We start from the raw sequence: 21,411 nt of genomic DNA on the forward strand, positions 1-21,411 counted from the left end.
CTATTTGCACGCCTACAGGACTGATTCTGGTTCCGCAAAATTGTTCGGAGCTTGCAGCTTTAGACTTTTACAAAACCGCGACAGCCAAACAGCAATCCAACGACGTACATAGCCGCTCGTCCAGTTCGGAAGCCGGTGCCCTTGCAAGATTCATGACGGAAAGCAATGACAATATGGCTGACCATGTGTCTAATCTAGTGGACGATATACATTACCTAGAGTGTCAAGTTGAAACACTCGTCTCATCTCTTTATGCGCTGGTCGCACGTCAATACCCCGGGGAAACTTTAACCGCAATTAGCGGACAGAAAAAAGCAGCCGTCACCATAGGTGATCTTATAACAGAAATTCAATGTTACCCAGTATCGGGAACCGTATTACGAAGTCTGGTGTATAAGGGTCAGTTTTCTGCTAGGCCCTTAGTTGAATTCTTCTATAATAATGGTACCAAAACGCTCGGTCAAATCTACCGAGACGGAAATCTTTATAGAGGAGTTCGATATGTAGAATCCTATGTTCCTGGTCGCATATTCTCATTTAACATTGGTAACCAATTCTATCAATTTGAGAATTACTCTCTGAGTCAAATAGACTCGGATGTGCAAGCTCTACGGCCGTCTTTCGCACCAGTGAACTTTACAGAACCAGACATTGATTTTGAAACCTTTATCGATGATTATCCTTCAGAAGAAGACCAAGGATTTGAAGACATCCAAAATATGTTAGTGTCGATGAGCCATTTCAAGCTCGCACATGATAAATTTTACCATTTTCTAGATGCAAATACTGATCAAACTAGGGATTACGATTTCTCTAGCGTCAGACACACAATCGAGAACACCTTCTCCAATGTATTTTTGAGTGTTTTATCTTCTATTACAAATCCTGTTTTAGGCGGGATATTGGTTATTTTACTATTCATGGCAATGTTTTGGGGCTTTGTCTTAACTATTTGGGCAATTAAGTTTTACAGAGGACATGTAGTCGATTTGGCACGATCTCTCATCTCTCGTGTCCGTCGCATCCGTCAGCCAACCATGGAAGAAAACGTCCCTCCCGACGATGTTCCAGAAAACAGAGAGGATTTAGTTGTAACGCAAGAGGTCCGGCATACCGATGAAAACCCCAATGAACCGCTATACCCCAATTTACGTCAGCATTAGGCCTTGTCGCGGCGTTGTCCTATACGGTTATGACGTAGGTACAGCGCGAACGTTTATTTCGAACGAATTACCTTTACATTTGCGTTTTCTCTGGTTCACATAGCTGATTCATACCTTGTGTTTGTGTGTTATTTTTTATATGTAGGTGTCTACTTATATGTAGTGTGGTATTAGGTTTTGTGTAAAATTACAATTACGATTCTTTTATGTTACTTTGGTTTGTGGTAAAAGTATATAACAAAAATATATCAAAATATTTTAAAACCCTTCTATATAACATAGTTTTAGTGAAGAATGTTTACTGCTATTTTTTTCTTTTGCATATTCCATCTGTGTACGTTCGTTGACCGCATCACAATCCTGACTGGAGAGAAAACAAATTCTGCGTTCACATTGCAAGCTGACAACAAGAATCTTGCAACCTGCCACACCGACATTCCTACCTCAAAGCTTTTCTGAGTGGGGGGAATTATTGTGGGGATCATGCAGAAATTGCAATTAGTTATTATATATTGGCATTGCATAAAGTTTGATTTTCTCCAGTCTAGATAAAATAATAATGTTTGCAAAGCTTTTAGTGTGCTGACATAGAATGAAGTGTTTCAAGTACCTTGTTTTCGTGGTGTAATATGCGACACGTGGTTATGGTAGCGGGTATTGTTTTAGTATCTTTAAGCACAATCGTAGTTTCAAACCAATATGTGATATAGTAAGTGTGTCAAGTGGTTTTTTTGTCCTGGTGTAAAGCGGTTTGAATTCTTTGTGAGAAAAAGGCTTAAATTGGAACTGACACGTGATTATGGGCTGATTGGCTAAAAGCTGATTGGTCAATACTTTAGTATAAAAAGAAATGTTTTGTTTAAATCGCTCTCTTCACTTACTCGTGGAAACTCTCTCTTCTCAGAGTTATTTCCCTTGTTCTGTAAAATTGAAGTTATTACTGGATTATTAAGAAAATGGGATCATGGTGTAAATATTGCTAATTCGATATCCTAATTCGGACAATATAGCAAATTTGAACTTATGAAGTTGGTGTTGATTTAAGAAGCAATATAGAAACAGTAAACAACGGAGTCAAAGACAATCATAGGAGTCAGACAATAAAACTGAAAGACTGGGTTTGGCTTAGGCCATCCCAAAACCATTACCACACCGCAAAATCCCATACAATCATCATCACAAAAGTTAATGAAACTTGTGCAACTGTTCACAGTTTTTCACAATCTTCTGCAAATAAAATAGTATTAAACAGTCCATTCCTTATTGAAAACACGACTTTCGTCTTCAAACTTTCGCTTCTTAACAGCACTCATTATTTTAACAGAGTAAAAATATAAATCTTTTGTTTTTTAACAAAAATCCTGTCGAAGTAGAAAACATTAAACTGTGCGTTTCAAATAACAATGAAAAGCTATTTGGAGGAAAGTAGAAGTACTGGTAGGCCTACGGTAGCCGCTACCATATTTGTATTTTATTATCAAACAATGCGTGAGAGGTGTACGGTTAGTTGCTGAGAGCATGTTGCAATACATGCGCGACTGACGTTTGTGTCTTTACGCACTGAAAGTGAAGAGAAAAACACACTCGTAAAGGGAATAATATTTTGTCATGTAACCTGTTTAATTAAAACAATAAGTGATGAGTAGGAGTTTCTGCAAGTGCCGGCGGGCCGTAGTTTGCCCACCCCTGGTTTAAGCGAATATGTGCCAAGTTTAGCTTCATAAACTCCAACACCTCTTGGTAGGTTTAATTAGACTAGTTAGCTACTGTTATTGTTCAACTTATAAAAAATTGCGCAACTAGTCTATACTTAAAATAACAGCGTCAGCGTGAAAATATTAAAATACCGATAATCATCACTGTAATATTGCGTTACCAAGTACAACTGTACATAGTTAGCAAGCTGTGGCGTATTTAAGGTATAGCGTATGTAAGGCGTTGGAGTGAGGAAAGCTAAAAAACTTTAAAAATGGATTTTAAAATTCCCGAGATTATCTACCTCGCTCAAAATGCGCAAAGCGCAAACATTCTGTGTTTTTACGCCTCAAATGCGTAAAGGCGATAACCTAAGCCTAAGCCATAAGTACGTGAAAGGTCCGTGGGTTGAATCGTCCGCGGGTTGAATTGTCCTGGGTTGAAACGTCCGTGGGTTGAATCGTCCGGGGGTTGAATCCATCGTGGGTTGAATCGTCCGGGGGTTGAATTGTCCGCGGGTTGAATCGTCCGTGGGTTGAATCGTCCGGGAGTTGCATCGTCCGTGGGTTGAATCGTCCTAGGTTGAATGATCCTGGGTTGAATCGTCCGTGGGTTGAATCGACCTAAAACTGTCCACATAGCCTAAATACTGCACTTTAAACAATGGACGATAGCGATAGCGATAACGACAACGATAAAGTGCTGATATGAGGATAAGACATGGTCTTGTTTTTTTGCAGTTTATTATAATGTTAAGTTGTCTAGGTACCAGACGTCTGGTCTAAATAACGTAATCTTGGTATTGGTCTATTGTTTTACAGTATTTAAGTCCAGAAGTACTGCATGTGCATAGCATTAGAACAAAATGTCTGCGGTCAGTGAAATGAAAGAAATACACCACGCATGAGGAGAAAGAATGAAATAAAAAATTGCGAGCAAAGGAAGGAGGGATGGAAGAAAAAGATAAAAAAAATTTGTACCGAAGCCACTATTGAAAAAGCGTACCGATATCACTTTGTACCAATATCACTGATAACTAGGGCGATTATTTTTTGACCTATAAAACGAAAGTTTTTGACCTAAAAATTGAAAATTTTGACATTAAAAAACTTTTTTTTGACAAATTTTGACATATGAAGAATTCAAGTAGTTAAATTACGCATTATTGTACAAAAAGTTAAAATTTATTGTAGTAAATAAGGGCAAAAATGTGAACACAGACCTAGCCTATTCTGAAAAAGGATATGAGCTAATTACAAATCACTGCCAAAAAAACTGCAACTAAGACACAACAAAAACTGTTCAATACATTTGTCTAAACTAAAGATACATGAAGTTATTGAACTATCTAAAGCAAAACCGAAGCAAGAGCTGATTCACAATAAGTAGACAATGGGCCATTTACAACAGTATAAAGTAGGTTACAAGGTGTACAATGTAAAATGACAAGTTCACCAACAGTGCAACCTCTAAGACACCACGAAAATGCAGTTTTTAAACAATTTTGACTTGGTAAAAAATTTTGACTTTTTAAACAATTTTGACATTTTTTGACCTAATGCTCTAAATTTGACAAATTTTTGACTTTTTTTGACAAGTCAAAAAATAATCGCCCTACTGATAACTATTTGAGTATATAGTTGGTTTACAACAGCACAAGTTTTCCATTTTTCTATAATTTGAAATCGAACTTGCAAAGGGTTGCTTGTATGAGATGTATGGTATCGAGTTATTGATGTATGTTTTAAATGTTATATTAGATTAATTAATTTTTGATATGTTACTAATACTAAATAATCATTGTGGCATGTAAAAACTGGTTTAGAGAACATATATATCTGCTAGATAATTTACAATTTTTTTGCTTATGTCTTATATACATTTTTTTTTCAATGACCAAACAAAATTTTAGATTAATACAAGTCATATGAGCAAAAAAGTTAATGGGCTAAGCCGCAGTATCAAACAGTGTGTTATCAGTAGTGCCGCGAAGCGTCAGGTTGATTAGAACCATAAGCTCAGTCCTTTCCCAACATTAAAGTTTCACCATTTGCGGTCTGCAATGTTTTCCTCATAGCATAATGTTGCCCTTCATGCTCACAGTCTTGGATCACCCTGGAATAGTGAACAGATGTCATGCTCATGCTTGTCCTCCATACAGTTTTGAAAACCATATTGTAAAAGTTACCACAAATTTTTTTAACCAAATTCTAATGCATGTATTAACTAAGTTGACTAGTTGCACCAGTTCTGAAAAAGGAATTGGAGAAATTAGATCCTTTTTGTGCAACATGTAAAGAGAAAGATTTCCCAACCACTTCTAACGTTTCTGTAGTATTATTAGTAAATTAAATATTTTTGCTTAAGTCAAAATCCTTATTTTTCAAAATGAAAAAGATAGCATCTTCACATATTGTATTAACTTATTTTCAATCTCAGTGCCTATTTAAGGTGAAATACGTCATAAATTCTCAGTTAGCATTCAGGAATCAGGGGTTTAAACTGCACGAATTTTATATCGTCAGAGTGGTGGAGTTGAAAAAATCATTGCTACTTTCTATTATCATGAGCAAATGCATGGGGATAAGTGACAAATCGAATTAAGGCTTAAAACGTCTATGCAAATGATAATCGTCATGAATTGTTCAGGCAACAGATGGTTGTCAGTCACTTTAATACTATATGTCAACAGATGAGAAAAGAAACTCATCACAAAAGAAACCTCATACCAGGCAGAAGACTGGTGTCTGGTGGCCCTGTTAACAATGAAAAGTGGTGACGATAAGTCCCAGTGTGTGTAGCAGAGTTGCACATTAATGATGATCTTTTAAAATATGCAATGACAATGCTGCTCACTGCAAGATTTATTTACTGCAATCTCTGTGCTGATGTACTAATTTGGTGTGTTTCAGTCATTCTATTTATTTTCAATCATTCGAGTTCAAGTCGAGTCGTGTGTGTATAATAAGATATATTATGTTGAATATATTATTTTACTTTGAGATTATTGTTATGATGTGTTCTTAGTTATTAGCTACGAGGACAATTCTCAGACACAGATATTTGTGCAGCAATCAATAGTTAGGTGTTATATTAGCATATATGGTATTATTCTGATAAGGGAATCATGACTGTCAGATAATATTGTATACAAGATAAATTACCCCAAAAAGGACGGTTTTTAGTAAAGTGAGGTCCTCACAACAAAGCTATCTCTTTCCTAACTATTGATGAATATGTTTGGACAACCACTGCATTTGAAAGAAGACACATACAATTTCATACCAAACCACAAAAATTTAAATTTAAATTACAGATACATATATATAAACTTTGTTTAACTCTGCTAATAATGTGAAACTTTATTCAAGTTACCCCTTGCTCCCCAGCCATGTTTTTGCTGAGACTTCATCATTGATAAAAACAAGTAATAAGTATATAAAACTTTTTTGATGTCACAACTTAATGACTTCAGGACCCTGAGATTTTTAAAAAAACCATCAGATTTTAACCATTTTGATTTTCTAACTTTACGTTTTACCAGTTCAGCAGCAATGGAAAATGACTGAACCACACTTCAAGATTTTAGATGAATTATTGCAGTTTGTAAATAATGAGTTTATGTTTGTTTCAGTTTACAGTAGTGGCATGACCACTGATAAATTATATGTATTTGGTTTTGATTTGTGCTCTTCATGCAAAATGTAAAGAGTGATGTCATTATGAGCACTGTGAATGAATCAAGTTGCAACTGGTTTCGAAAACTAGATTATAGTGTCATGTCATCATTGCACTTTTATTAAAAATACTGCTGGTTTTTAATCTATTCATGGAAAATATTACTGGAGGTAAAAAAGCTTAATGATGATGTTTGTTTTACGAATATTTGTCAAAGAATTATCCTTTGAATTACCAATTTTGTTTAAATTTATGTTTTCCTATATGTATCTGTACTTTTTTTCAGTACCATCCATGAGCAGTGGAGTTTCCACTTCCGTCATTCTCAATCCCCTGCCAGAATATGTTGTGATTATTAGATCAGTTTTTCTAGGCATTATAATCGGACTCGCTCTTTCTGGAAATTTTCTTGTTTGCTTCACTTTGTATCGGTCAGTTTGTATTGTCTGTATGGTGTATTCCTAGTTACTACATAAATTTACAAGTTTGTCACAAAATACTGCAAGTTATTGTCAAGTAGAACAAGGCGGGCTTTATATTTCCATGGACACAGAATGTAACACATAAATTAGTGAACTGGTATTAGAGTCATTCCATGTATAATCAACCAGGCCCTGTAACCACTACTCTTGGATTTTAATAATTTCAATATATGTTATAGACCTTGAAAAAAGCCGAAGATTAAAAAAAAAATTTTGAAAATATCTCCAGGCGTTTTCGAGTTATTCAAATTTAAAATTTTCGCCACACGATGGCGTTTGGCTAGTGAGCACTGATCACGCTTTATGATTTTCTTTAATATCTTTATTTTTGAAGGTAGAATAATGAAACAAATGTTGAATTTACCATTTTTGGGGTCAAGGAATTCATTTAAGCACATAAAAAACCTATATCACACCTCCTTCATGGAGTAAATTAAGTTTTTTAATTAATGTCAAAGTTCAAGTTTACGATGCAATTACAAAAATAGCAATCGCATTGGAAACATAATTTTTGCACTTTTGTGTAGCATGGTTCAAGTATTTTCATGTATCCAAAAATTGGAAACTTGTTTTTTGTCCTTTAGGAATAAAGTTGGTTTTAACAGCAAGCACTATTTTTAAGATTCTTATAAGATATAAAATGCAGATTTGAGCAATATCGTATAACTGGTCATGCATATATATGCAAGGTTGCAATTCCAAGGCACCAACTGCTAGTGTTTAACTCTAGTGCTAGGCTTTCTATCCAAGAGGTTTATCCAGGCTTGATGGCAAGTGACACAATCAAAGAATTGCTACCTCATCAGAAAGAAAGTTTCTTGGAAAGATATAGGGAATGGTATAGGGAGGCAGTGAAGCAATTATATCGAAGGATCAATTATCAAAGGATCAATCAAACTACTTTAGTTCTGGTGCTTTTGAACTGAAACTAAAGTAGTTATTAAGTGCCATAAAACTGCCAAAATTTCTTTTTTTTTGTTTAAACTGCGTAGGGAGATGTAGGGTTTTTTTAGCTGTGCTGGTAGGGTTAATTTCTTATTTTGAGTGGCAACACTGTGTAGTGCAGACCAAACAGTGTGGTAAACTTGACTTGTACGGTATTTTTGTAGACTTTTATAGTTTTGACTAGTTTTTCATATCATTTTCAACATTGAAAACTGATAAAAAATTAACTTTTGAATATTAAAATTGTATGGATAAAAAATTAACTTTTGAATATTAAAATTGTATGGTACGCCAGAAAAACTAGCCTAGGCCTAAAGGGTCTGTTGCACTTTTACACTGCGACTTCGGTAAGGTCTGAATAAGCTATGAGGTAGCCTAATAGTGATAGTGTAGCGTACTAGCGTTTGCCACCCTGTGCACGCACGATTTTTCATCGAAAACAACTGTACTTTCAAGTCGGGCGCACTGAAGATAAGTTTTTTCATGAGTAGCCTATCACAAAAGTTTTTGTTTTGTTTTAATATACTGACATCTAGGTAAATTTGCTTTTAAGTGAGCTAGCCTAAATACCACAATCAATCATTTTATTTTTCGTCAAAAGCGCGGTGGGGATGAAAACGTAAGCCAGTGACTATGCTAGCATGCGACAACGAACCGGAAAAAGTGGCAAAATCGAAAAGGCTTAAAACGTGCTCAAAAATGACCAAGGTAATAGGCCTAATCACTGGTAACAACTAGCACGACCACTAAACCCATAGTCTAATTAGCTCAATCCACAAAACATAATTTGAAAAAAGTGAAATTGAGCAGACAAGCAGGTGGTGCTTTCAAGCAACAGATGATTGAAAACCGCTTTAATGCTGTACATCAGTAGATGTATATTGTAGAGCATTGAAGACATAAGACACTCCCTGACAGCCCGACTGGAAAGTGTGTCAGTTTTCGACAAGAAATCGTGCGTGCAAAAACTTAAAAAATTTTGGTGTGATGACGTGCACTGAAGCATCAATTATTTGTTTGTTATGAATTGGCATTTTAGTAACCAGTGTTTCTTTGTTTGTTTATTATAAATTAGCGTAATGAGTAGAATATTCGGCGTGCATGTTGATGAATCTCATGCGTGCAGGTGCCACAATCTTCACTATGGCCTGGCACTTTACAATTTAACGGAGTGACTATTTCTCGATATGTAGGTCACGCAGCTTGTTGTTAAAGATACACAGGAAAAAATGTGATTCTTGACGTTTTAAAATTTAGAGACGCAGTTACGACCACGTGCCTCATACTTATGCGCCAGCGGCATGTGGGTATAGCGCACGTTGCGCGTGACGTCATAACAAGTGGTATGTATGGAGCATAAGGTCTTAAGATTAGACGGCGCATCATGGAGTTGACGCAATGTTAATATGCATTACTGTCCGTTTGATAACTTATCGGAAGCTATTAATTTAAATATAGTTTAATTAATAAACATATTTTAATCCAAAACTTTTTGTAATAATTGCTTAATGGGTTGAAATTTATTATTTGGCGGTAAACAACAGTATGCACAATGCAATGAAATGCATGCACAGGGACATAGCCAGAAATTATATTTGGATGGGGCGAAATTTTTGGTGTCATTGATGATGTCATAAACCAACTGACTCACCTGGTACATTGTGCAAACTAACGCTGTGTTAAGAGCTCAATTTCTTTATAGTGAAACTTCAAAGAACGTTTTAAAACAAAACGATGACATTTCTTAACAATTCTTTATGACGGATTATTTTTTTATAGGACTACAGTTGATAGTTTGAGCAGGTTACGTTATGCATAACTTTATGATGTATTATGCCTCCTGTTATGACATCACGTGCTGGTTGTACTGGTGCATGGTCGTAACTGCTGTTGAAAATTTAGGTTCGCTGACTGAAGAATAGATAAAATTGCTTAATGGAAGATTTTTTGGCTAATGAATGTCCGAACGTTGTCTAAAAACATCCACATGAAAAGGTTTCAGATACTGGTACTTTTTTAGCCAGGAGTTGGACACATATGTTCTGCTCAGAAAATATATATATATATACGCTGACATGGTGTGGCTTATATATATACAATCAGAACCTGTACAAAGACTAGCTCAACAACAAGGGCTCAAGTGATGAGGAACCATCGCCGGGGTTTAGTTGTGCACCGGGTTGGAAAGTATGGCAGTTTTCAACCAGAAATCCTGTGTGCAATTTTGGTATGATGGCGTGCACAGAAGCCTCAATTTTTTTTTATTCATTATAAATTAATGTCCACACAACCAGTTTTATTTGTTAATTTATTATAAATCGGCGTGATGAGTAAAATATTTGTCCTGCACATTGATGAATCTTTAGCGTGCAGGCGCCACGTTTTCTCACTATGATTCGTGCAAAGACTTTCCACAGTCCAAGTGTGAAATTATTATACATACCATACTGTTTTTTGCCCTACTGGAAAGTTTCTGAGATGCAAAAAGTAAGCTTATGGGCCAATATTTATTCCATGAAAACTGGCAAATGTTTTATGACATAAAAAAACTCATGGTGCACTGTTCTAAGATAAATCAAAATGATGATAAACTTCATCAAATGCTCTTTGGTCTTCACAAATTGGCTGTATCATGATCACCGTAATGGCAATTCAATATGGTAGTGCAATCCGCAGGTTGGGAAACTGTGGCCTAAATCCTAATGAATGCCTATCAAATGGGCTCTACATTCTTACAAAAAGGAAGTAACTATTTCATTATAAGTGAGCTATGTAGCCCACAGTTGCGAATGTTAAAGATATGCAGTTGGTTAGGTCAGAAGTGAAATGTTATGTAGGAAAGTTGGTGGGCAAGTAAAACTTATCAAAGCAAGTAATCTATTGTAACTCTGCTTGCCAAGAGGTCAGCACATCATTCCCTAACTTCACTCAGGTGCAACCAAGGTTGACCTTGGTAGTTGAAGATAGAGAGAGAGCTTGATGGTGAATTAAAAACTACTAAATACTTTTTACAGCAATGTTGAAACTTTTTTTGAACAGTGCTACATGTACACATAATTGCTACATATTGTGCAATTATTGCGTTTTGTGAATGTATAAACTTGTGATATAATTTGCTGTAGTGGTATGGCTGCAAACAACATGGCTTCAAGTACTAGTAACTACATAGAAGCTGATCCTACAAAGCCAGTAAATGAAGGTGTGGATTTAAAGTTGATTTTACATTGTAATTTGAAACAGAAACACATCCATTGTTGTTTTGTATCTATATTTTTTGTGGCATCCAGGCCGGATAGCGACTGTCATAATGGCGACTTCATAATAGCGACGTAATCAAGTGAGCGACATTCCAAACAGCGATTGTATAAATGTCGACCGCATTAAAACAGCGACTGTTATGATAGCGACTTAACTAGGCTTACCATATTTTTTTGATTAAAAAGCGGGACTCTTCAGAACAACAAGCCCTATCAGATAAATGTGGTTTACATTTTACTAGAAGTATGAGACTATTTTGGATTCCTATCGTCAGGGACAACTGAAGTAGTAAGACACCAAGAAAAACTAAAATAATGGATTTTACTAGGAAACAAAACAATGTTCAAGCATTTGTAAATTTACATAATCGTCCAATCATACTTTTCTGTAGACAATACTTTCTTCCAGAAGTCTATATTCAACTTTATTTTCTCATAAAAACCACAGCAGGAAAAGTCAGTTTTAATTTTGCAGGTGATTAGGGCTTTCACATTCAAATGGTTTTTGCAGAAGAAAATGCAAACAAGTACCGGAACCGTACGAAATAAGTTCTTTCAATAACCTAACTGCAAAAAGATCATCTCCTCCTCCTAGCCTACTATTACTGAACAGTGAACAAGCGAATGCGCTAACAATCAACTCACCACTGGACCAATTACCCGCTACAATGATGTAACAATTACTTTCACATTTAACACAACGAAACAAGAACACGCATCGGGTATTGCTTTTCAGCAAATTGGCTAAACAAACCAATCACATCATGCTAATATTCGTGTAGTGTGGGGCAATGCTGGCTCAGTAAATGCCAAAGCGCGACTTTTAGTTGACTGATCGGGATGCCGGGACAAAGCCTTTAAAAGCGGGACTGTCCCGGCTAAAACGGGACGTATGGTATGCCTAGACTTAACTCGTGTTCACTGAGTTGAATTCACTGAGTCGAATGAGGCATTTATAAATGGAAGGCAACACTATGACGTGTCACATTAATTTTAAGGTCGTTTGAAAAATTTCATTAATTTTAAGGTCGTTTGAAAAATTTGCCCCAATGGATTTTATAATTTCAAGAAAAGGAAGTGACATGATAAGTTATGAAGGCTTTTTGTACAGGAAAGACAAAACAAAGTTAAATACAATCAATTGGAGATGTGCTAAAACAGGTTGTAAAGGTCGCCTAACGACAAGCCTTCAGTATCGTGAGCAACAACAACCCCCAGTGAGCAGTGGCGTCCACACGCATCCACCAAACCCTACGGAAGTGGCAGCCAGGAGAGTTGAAAACATTGTAAAAACAGCTGCAGTAAGAACACGGGATCCACCACGAAGAATCGTGCAGGATGCATTGACCGAAGTTAATGAAGAAGTTGCAGCAGCTGTTGGCTCTTCCACAAATCTGCGTCAAACCATCAGACGGAAAAGGAAAGCAACAGACAACAACCCCCCAGCTCCTGTTAATGTAGGAGAACTGTTCATACCTGATATGTTGAGACAAACAACAGACCAGCGTGGCTTCCTGCTCTATGACAGTGGGCCTGGAGATGTTCATCGGATGCTTATTTTCAGCACAGATCAGTTTCTTCAAACCTTACACGATTCGGAACACTGGATGTGTGATGGTACATTCAAAGTGTCACCATCCCTTTTTCATCAAGTATACACTGTGCATGCTATGATACGAAACAATGTGCTTCCCTGCATTTTTGTTCTACTCCCAAATAAGCAACAAGTAACATACTCTCAAATGTGGACTGAAATCAAATCACTGAAACCTGGACTCGCTCCAAGAAGTGTACAGATCGACTTTGAACTAGCTTCCAAAGCTGCGCTCATTGAAGCATTTCCTCAAACGCACATCTACGGCTGTTACTTTCACTTGGGACAATCGCTCTGGAGAAAGATTCAGGAAAACGGACTGCAACGGTTATATGTGCAAGACGACAATATTCTGATGTCACTGAAAATGCTCCTTGCTCTTGCCTTTCTACCAGTGGATGAAGTGAGCGATGCCTTTGATGAATTGGTGGCAGACTACCCAGCAGAAGTAATGCCTCTCGTAAATTACTTCGAAGACAACTACGTGGGCCGAAGAAACAGACGGGGAGACAGACGACAGCCATTGTTTCCCGTACATATGTGGAGTGTGAAAGCCAGACAAGATGCGGGACTGCCACGAACCAACAACCAGCTAGAGAGTTGGCACAATGCGTTTCAGGGATCAACGGAAACTCATCATCCTTCCATCTTTCGATTCATCGAAGCTTTAAGACGGGAGGAAGCCCTTCAACGGGCAAACCGAACCCAGCTACTACAAGGCAGAGACCTGACTCAGCGAATGAAAAGATACGTGACAATGAACACACGAATCACTGTTGTACAGCAAAATCGAGGCCAGTATGATCTGCGGCAGTTCCTTCGAGCCCTTGCTCACAATTTAGAAATAAACGTGGCTTGATTTTTATTGCAAGACTTTTGGTTGTTTTAAAGTCCCTTTTGGTTTCAATCTTTGTCTAGACCCTGAATTTTATTGCAAGGCTTGACGACTTTCTGTTGTTTGGCTTGACTAGCCTATTTCTTTTTAAATCATGTGACTTCTATGGATAGTCCAAATAAAATGTTGTTTTAAAGCCCCTTTTGGTTTCAATCTTTCACTACGCAGTGTTTGCCTGTTTGTGCGTGCATACGTGTGTAGAGAGGTGTGGGGGATGGAAGGTATGTGTGGAGGGGGTGAAAGAGTGCGTGTGCGCGTAAGCCTTGGATTTAATAAAAGAAGTGAGGTCGCTGTTGTGGCAGTCGCTGTTTTTGATGAATCGCTGTCGTGTAGTCGCTCTATTGACAGTCGCCGTTTTAAATGAATCGCTGTCGTGTGGTCGCTCTATTGACAGTCGCTGTTCTGACAGTCGCTATTTGGAACCCGAGCCATTTTTTGTATACCTAAAACCACAATCATTTTGCAAAAGTGGTTTAGTGCATATCACACTGTATTCTTGTTGTGCACATAAGTTATATATATATTTGCAACAAGCATTATTATTTGTATTCACTTGATTTCTGTTTTTCCAGTTGTTAAAGAATACAGGGTTATTGAAGATGGAGCCCTAGCCCACTACTTGCAAGAAAGAGAAAGTATGTATTATAATTCAACATATCTTTTATTAGGATTCGTGTTGTTGTGTATAACTTTATTAAAAATACAGCAATGTCAAACCTATTGTCTTGTGTGTACATGCATAAAAATGCATGGACTGCTTCATGTTTGCATCATTGTATTTCAGTTGAGTATCATCATGCTTGCAACGTTGAACAGCGTCGTACTGTTATGGGAGATATTCAAACTGCCAAGCAACTGCAAGATGAAGAGGACAAAAGAGCTAGAATCTTGACCACGGATGAACAGGAAAAATTGTATGTCAGAAATGTTTCAAACACCTAAGTTGAGGTTGCTAATCAGTAATCAGTAATTTTCTGTGATATTGCATAATAATGTATTTATCATAGGCGTCATTGCCAAAATAATCCTGTCTGAAAATTTTCTACATAATCCGAAGATAAAGATTATGGGCTGTACCAGTGCGTGATTTAAGACAGAATTTCAGACAGTGCAAGGTTTTTGCAGGCCTGCACTATAGGCAATGGTGCCTTTGGTATTTACAAAAGGCACAACATATATCACTTAGAAGAACTAGCACTGTATCTTGTAATATTTTTTTATATGCCACACAGAAAAGGTTTAGATGGTGAGCTTGCAGAAGTGATACAGGAAGAAGTTGTGCAGCAGCATCTTCATGAAGAAGATGAAAGAAAAAGAAGAGAAAGGAGAGACCAGGTGGGACTTTTTTGTCAGTATGCTTATCAATGTAGTCACAAATTTTTCTACATTGTGTACAATTACAATTGTGTAATGTATTTGTTCAATTTATATTTTTTAATTTTTTTAGGAAATGGCAAAAAGAATTTTAGAAAGAGAAAAGCGAAGAAGTATGTTGTTCATAGTTGCAGTAGTTCAATATCATGTCTTTACCTTTTTTGAGTTACATTAAATTTCCTCCACAAAAATTAAAAAAATTGCTCTTATGTACCACTATTTTAAACCCAGATCGGCGACAGCAGGAACAAGATCATTACTTAGCAGAACGTATGTCTGATATGCGTACTTCTGAAAGCAACAATAGGAGAAAAGAGGTTTCTGATGAGGTACATGTACTTTCATTATACCAATATATGAATAATACTTTGCAAATGTTTAAACTTACAAAGATAGAAGGTAAAATTGGGCATAGAATTGAACTAATTAATGCGAAATGGTAAGAGGGATTGATATCAGTACTCTAGATTGATGCAAATTTATTGTAAAATCATTCCATATATTGAACTAAAAGTTTTTTTAGGAACTTGCCAAAAGGTTACAAGACGAGGAAAAACATATGCTAAAAAAGAAAGAAAAGCACAAAGAACATATAAAAACTGTTGTTGAACTGCAAGATGAAGAGCTTGCTCGGTATAACATCATTAGAATACTTTTTCAAAATTTAATGTTTTAGTTTATTGTCACAACAGAAATGTTTTGGAATTAGATGCCAACCACTTGGTGTGTTATCAAACACTTTTCAGAACAATAAATGCTCAATTAAATATATGAATTATACTTTTAAGAAATAGATACACTAGAGACGAAGCGGTTGAAACTGCTTGTTTATTTTTAACAATTTGTATTAAAAATTAGTATATTTATTACCTACAGAGTTTGCTTAACTATTAACTCGCTTAGATTTTGTTTCGTACCTACTTATATTCAAATGTATATACTAAGCACAAATAAATTCAAATAAAATGAAATACTGTATCACTGAGAATAGGTTATAAACTTAATAAATAAAAGCATGAAGGCATTAGATTAGATTAGTTACTAGTATATTAATTTGAGTTTTACTTGCTTTGACTTTAAGTTTACTGGTTACCTGTGCTAAGACATTTTTATATTTGACTTATGATATACAAACAAAATTTTGTGCTTACAGGTTTATTCATAATCAAGAAATGGAAGAAATGGAGATGATAGAACAACGGCAGAAACACAAAAGAAAGGACAAGGTGATTTCATGTCTTCTTGAAGATGAATTTCTCAAAGCTATTACAACAAATTACTTCTTCCCCCCTTGAAGTGGGGTAGTTTAAACTATTTTTTGTAACATTGTAATATTTCAGTCGGGAAAATATGATCCTAAACGAGAAAGACCTGATTCACATCGGGATGATTCAAGACAGCCGGTGCCTAATTCTCAAAGAGGTGACCACCGAAAAGAGAAGACTGATCCTCGTCAACAAGATCATGGTAGGGAGGCAGAAGATCCAAGAAGAGAAAGGGCTGATCCTCGAAGAAAAGAAGATCGTCAGAGAGATATTGTTGATCGAAGCCGCACACCACCAGTTGACAGAAATTCTCATGCAACGGAACATAACAACCATCTACGTGTAAGAGATGGTGACAGGCATTCTCCACACCCTAGAAGTGGCAATTCAGAAGGTTCCAGGCTTTCACAGAAACCTCCCAATAGACCCCTGCCACCCAGCACGAGTAGAGTTGTAAATAATCCAGAATTATCCCATAAGCATGCAATTGAACGGTAATAATTGAGCTGTCATACATTAATGTTACAATTGCATTGTGACTTCTGTTGTCTCTGTGAATTTAAATTTGTAATATTTTATAACCTTCACAGGCATAATGGACTGCAAATTCTTTAAAAATTTTAATAAAAATTATTTTTCCTTCCTTGTGATGTACTTATGTTTGTGCAGGGATAGGAGACACACAACAAAGGATATCACTACATCTGCAGATGAATATATTCCTTCAAGATCTGCAAGTGAGCGGCCTAGAAGACCTGCTCCCCCGAAGATGAAGCAAGATTCTGGCCAAAGGTTGCCTGCATCACATGAGCATCGTGAGAGGTATCAGCATAGGGATTCTTCTCCATCTGATAATCCGTGGGAGAGATTTCCTCAAGATACTTCCCATCATTCCTATGGTAAGGATCTACTTCAAGCAAGGTTTGTTTGTTTTTGTAGAAAGTTTGAATCACAAATTACAATTAAGTTATTGAAATGTAAAGTGTGCATGTGTTTCTTATTTAAAATTGCGTTTTAGAGTGTGTAAGGGTGGTGTGCAGAAAGTCAGATTAATTAAATATGTCAAACTACCTAAATATTAACTTTGCAACAGTAATGTTGCCTGTGTACACTATACCAGAGGTCGGCAACCTTTTTCACACTACAGGCCGACTTATATCAGGCATTAATTTGCGGATTAGTTTTCTTTAAAATAACAAATTTTTGGATACAAATTTATTACAACTCTTCAGTGACCACCACCACGACACTGATTTAGTGAGAGCCCTGGGCTTGTTTTGCCGCAAAAAGATGCTCCCATCTAGGGGTGATGATAGTTAATGACACTCGAAGCATGTTCCTTATTTTACTTCCCAGCCTACTTCGTGATTTTGTCTTGGTTGCTGTCACCACAGAAAAACCAGCGTCACATAGATGGAATGTTGGAAATGGTAGCAGGGTTTTCGGTGCTCTTATGGCGAAGTCAGGATATTCTGGCTTGATTTTTATCCAGGACAATGGTAGAGTCGTTGTCTCAAACATACGTTTAAGGTTACCATCATTTGCAATTTCTACCAGCTGATCCTCTTGTAGAATAGGCATGATCAATTTGCCTGGTTCTTCCACAAACGGGCTACGAATCCATTCCTTACCAGTTTGTAGGTGTTTTGTGGTTGGGAAGTAGCAAGCTTTTTTTTTCTTTGTGGTCATAGGCTCCTTTTCTGGCTCTGGAGGTGGCGTTGTCCGATTTGTAAAGAATCTGTTCAGAGACGTTTGTTTCGTATTCATTTTAATTAGGCTAATACACTACTATCAGAATTTGGTAACTTTAAAGAATTCAGTTTATTATGCAAAATGGATGATGAGTTGATGACACTGAAGGCTAAACACTCTTTTTCGGCTTAATATTACAGAAATTAATTAATAAATCCTTGCTTCAAACTTTTAAGTATCAACTATCGAACTGTATCTAACAGCAACTATTGAAGCTTGACCTTCCAAATATGAAACGCTTATATCTGAAACTGAAAACAGCTTCAAAAGTTAAACCCTCACTGCCTCAAATAGCTACTATTAAAAAAACTAGACTACACATACTGAAAAACAATGTCCATTGTTACGACTACAGAATAGGGTTGGGATTTCGGGACTAAATTTCAAATGCTGAGATTTTCATCCTACAATCCTGGGATTTTTTGGGGATTAAGGAAGTAAAAAGTGTACACATATAATCAAAACAAAGCATGGTAATTTATTGTAATAATGACACGAAAACAGCAGTACATCAGCAATGTCATCATTAAGATGATTTATAATTTTATTGCAAAGATAACCAAGGTCTGAGAACCCACATTCCGCCTCAACTGATGTAAGTTTTTTGGTTTTTGGGGCTCCATACAGTTTTTCCAAGATAAAGGGCTGGAGATTGTCATCGTTTTTCACAGGAGAACATGAAAAGAGTTTTACTGTTTTTCACACTTTTCTCACAACATCTTGCAAGTTAGGTGACTAAAGAGGAGCGACTTCTGCTTCCTCAGAATCATCCTCAGCAACTGTCTCAGGGTCATTTCCAAAATCATTTACATCAGTGCAGGCTTCAGTAGAATAATACATAGAATTAGATGTCTTACACAAAACCTCACAAACAGCGAAATGGGCCACGTGAACATAGCAAGTCACGTGTTGAGGGCTAGTGTCCTTTCCGAATTTTACCATAACACAGGCTCCATCAGTGACTGTTGCCACCACATCTTTTTTCAGGTTCAGACCAAAGCACTTTTATCGTTCTTCAACCAGCTTTACTGCCTTTGCTGCATTCATGCCTTCTTGAATGCAAATCAGTTTCAGAGATCGAAAGACACCTTGAAAATAAGCATTTATGTTCTTGTATCACCGATTCAGCCTTAAATGTTTGACACAGTCGCTCACTCGTGGCAATTTGATTAAATGTAAATCCATCCACGGCAGTCAAATGACCAAGCAGTTCAAGGCTCGGCTTCTTCAACTTGAAAAAGAATTCAATCTTTAGGACTTTACATTTTGGCTGATCTTCCGCTAAAGCTTCCATCAAACATGACTTCACTGCAATTTGATTTTTTTTCATTTCAAGGTGGTAATTAGCCCTTTATACTTGATCCAGCAACTTTCAAAACAGGTTGGCACAGATTACACTTTGCTCTCTCTGTAGTTTTCCAGTATAAAAGTTTCGCCAGACTTCGGACTTTCTCTGTGAATTTACATCTTCAAAATTAGATATTTTGATTAAAATTTTTCAAGACTCAGTCAGAACCAGTAGCAAGCGTATGATTACAGTTTGACTAAAACCTGATGCACAAGATCCAAGCCCGTGTGATAAAAGCCATTGTTACCCAATAGGTCGCATGACGATACTATGACAACACTTTGTGCCGATTCTAAGTGGCTGGCTACTGTAAAACTGTTTTAAACAAACTTAATCCACATATCAGTCAATATTGAACTGCCAAAACGTTAACTCAGAATTCCTGGGGTTTCAAGAAAAAAAATCCTGGGATTGGGATTGGAAAAAATAGCTAAAATCCCGTGGAAAGGGGATTGGGATTTCCCGGGTTCCCAACCCTACTACACAACCAATTATGATTATTAAGGCTATTCAGTTGAATTTCGTTTGCAACGGAGCCCACGCTTATGAAACATTCTTTCTGTGCTACTAATGTATTGTTTCCGCATGGCCCAGTAAAAATTTCTCACTGGGCCATGGTCCGGAAGTAGCCGACCCCTGCGCTATACAACTAGGCAATAAACTATTCTTACAGTACTGCACTGCTGCTAGCAGTTTACCTGTTTACTTTTAGCATATGACTCAACAAACATTAAAACACATGGGATTGTTAGCATTATTTTGCTCAACATATCACTGAAACTGTGAATTGAATGTTACCCTGATGAATTTGTTTGCAGAAGACCATGCTCAAAGTGATATTGCTTATGGTGATGGATTTGCTCGTCTTACTGAGCAAGAAACATGGAATAATAATCAAAACTACAGAGACTACGAAAAGAAAAGAAATAAGGGCGACTGCAAACAGCAGTAAAATTTCATTGCCTTCATACATATATCTACTGTTTATTTTTAAACTTTCATTTCTAACATTGTCAAAGTGTTTATGTTATTTACTGCAATTCATGAAACATAGATCAGTCATCAGTGTGCACATGGTTTGATTAATAAAATGAAACATATCAAATGTTGAAATCTTTAACCGGGTAAAAAATTCAACCTATTTGTAACAATTGTGCAATAGTCAATGAAATAAAATTATTTAAAATCAAAAAGTGTGACCTCACATATCTACATTTAAACTTGTTTGTTTCCACGTCACCTGTTTTTATATTACTGATTTCATATATAATGCGTTATTACAAGTTTCATTTCAGTGTCATGTTACCTATATTAGCATTTTGTATAAATTGCGAACTGTTTTTTAGTTATCTGATTTCCTTTTGCAAGTTGCATATATTGTTTTGCATTTGGCATATATGCCAACCAGAATTAGTGATCCTTATGGAATGGGACTGTAAAATTTGTAAACAGAAAAGTTAATGTTGAAACTTATGAAATAACATTCTACAGAAACTGTAATGCCAATGCTTAGGGCCAAGCTAATTTTTGGGGGTGCCAAAAATTTAGCATGCTGTCTGTGTTCTAGAAGTAATTTTTAGACTACATTTAGTTGGAAGTCCTGTGTTTTGTTACATCATGTTTTATAAACTCTTGCTTTTTAGTTACAGAAACAATTGCTACAACTAAGTCTTACCTTAGAATACAAATGGACATACAAAGGATCATATCTATGTCAATATCGAAATTTATTGTGATTACTTTGATCTACTTCTGTAAGTAAGTACTTTGCCTGCCTCAAAACTAATTCAATTTTCAAGGCAGTATAGAAAAATTGTGTGATGATGTGATGTAGCGCTTTTTGTTGTGTCATGGATTATTTTGTTTTGACTTTCGCTATTGCATCAAATGTAATACGAGATGACATGTTTTGTAGTGTCTTACTTACCTTTGCCAACAAGTAGGCATCACCAACGCAAAGTCT

General features: G+C 36.4%; 1 protein-coding gene across 3 annotated transcripts; it reads left to right on the plus strand.

The window, feature by feature from the left end:
• The first annotated feature begins 3,692 nt into the window (after positions 1 to 3,692).
• LOC143450878 (uncharacterized) lies at positions 3,693 to 21,356 on the plus strand. 3 transcript variants are annotated; one of them, XM_076951622.1, is made up of 13 exons: positions 3,693 to 6,706; positions 6,823 to 6,967; positions 11,086 to 11,162; positions 14,282 to 14,344; positions 14,494 to 14,623; positions 14,942 to 15,044; positions 15,157 to 15,196; positions 15,315 to 15,412; positions 15,607 to 15,716; positions 16,237 to 16,309; positions 16,424 to 16,842; positions 17,018 to 17,269; positions 20,267 to 21,356. In XM_076951622.1, the coding sequence occupies exons 1-13, from the start codon at positions 6,688 to 6,690 to the stop codon at positions 20,283 to 20,285; spliced, it is 1,548 nt and encodes a 515-aa protein (XP_076807737.1). In that variant the 5' UTR covers positions 3,693 to 6,687; the 3' UTR covers positions 20,286 to 21,356. The 3 variants fall into 3 exon arrangements, with proteins under 3 accessions (XP_076807737.1, XP_076807736.1, XP_076807738.1); XM_076951621.1 differs by having other exon boundaries at positions 3,704 to 6,706; positions 17,018 to 17,247; XM_076951623.1 differs by lacking the exons at positions 3,693 to 6,706; positions 6,823 to 6,967 and adding an exon at positions 8,375 to 8,671 and having other exon boundaries at positions 17,018 to 17,247.
• Positions 21,357 to 21,411: the final 55 nt, after the last annotated feature.

Source organism: Clavelina lepadiformis, chromosome 3, assembly GCF_947623445.1.
Source record: "Clavelina lepadiformis chromosome 3, kaClaLepa1.1, whole genome shotgun sequence".
NCBI lineage: Eukaryota > Metazoa > Chordata > Ascidiacea > Aplousobranchia > Clavelinidae > Clavelina > Clavelina lepadiformis.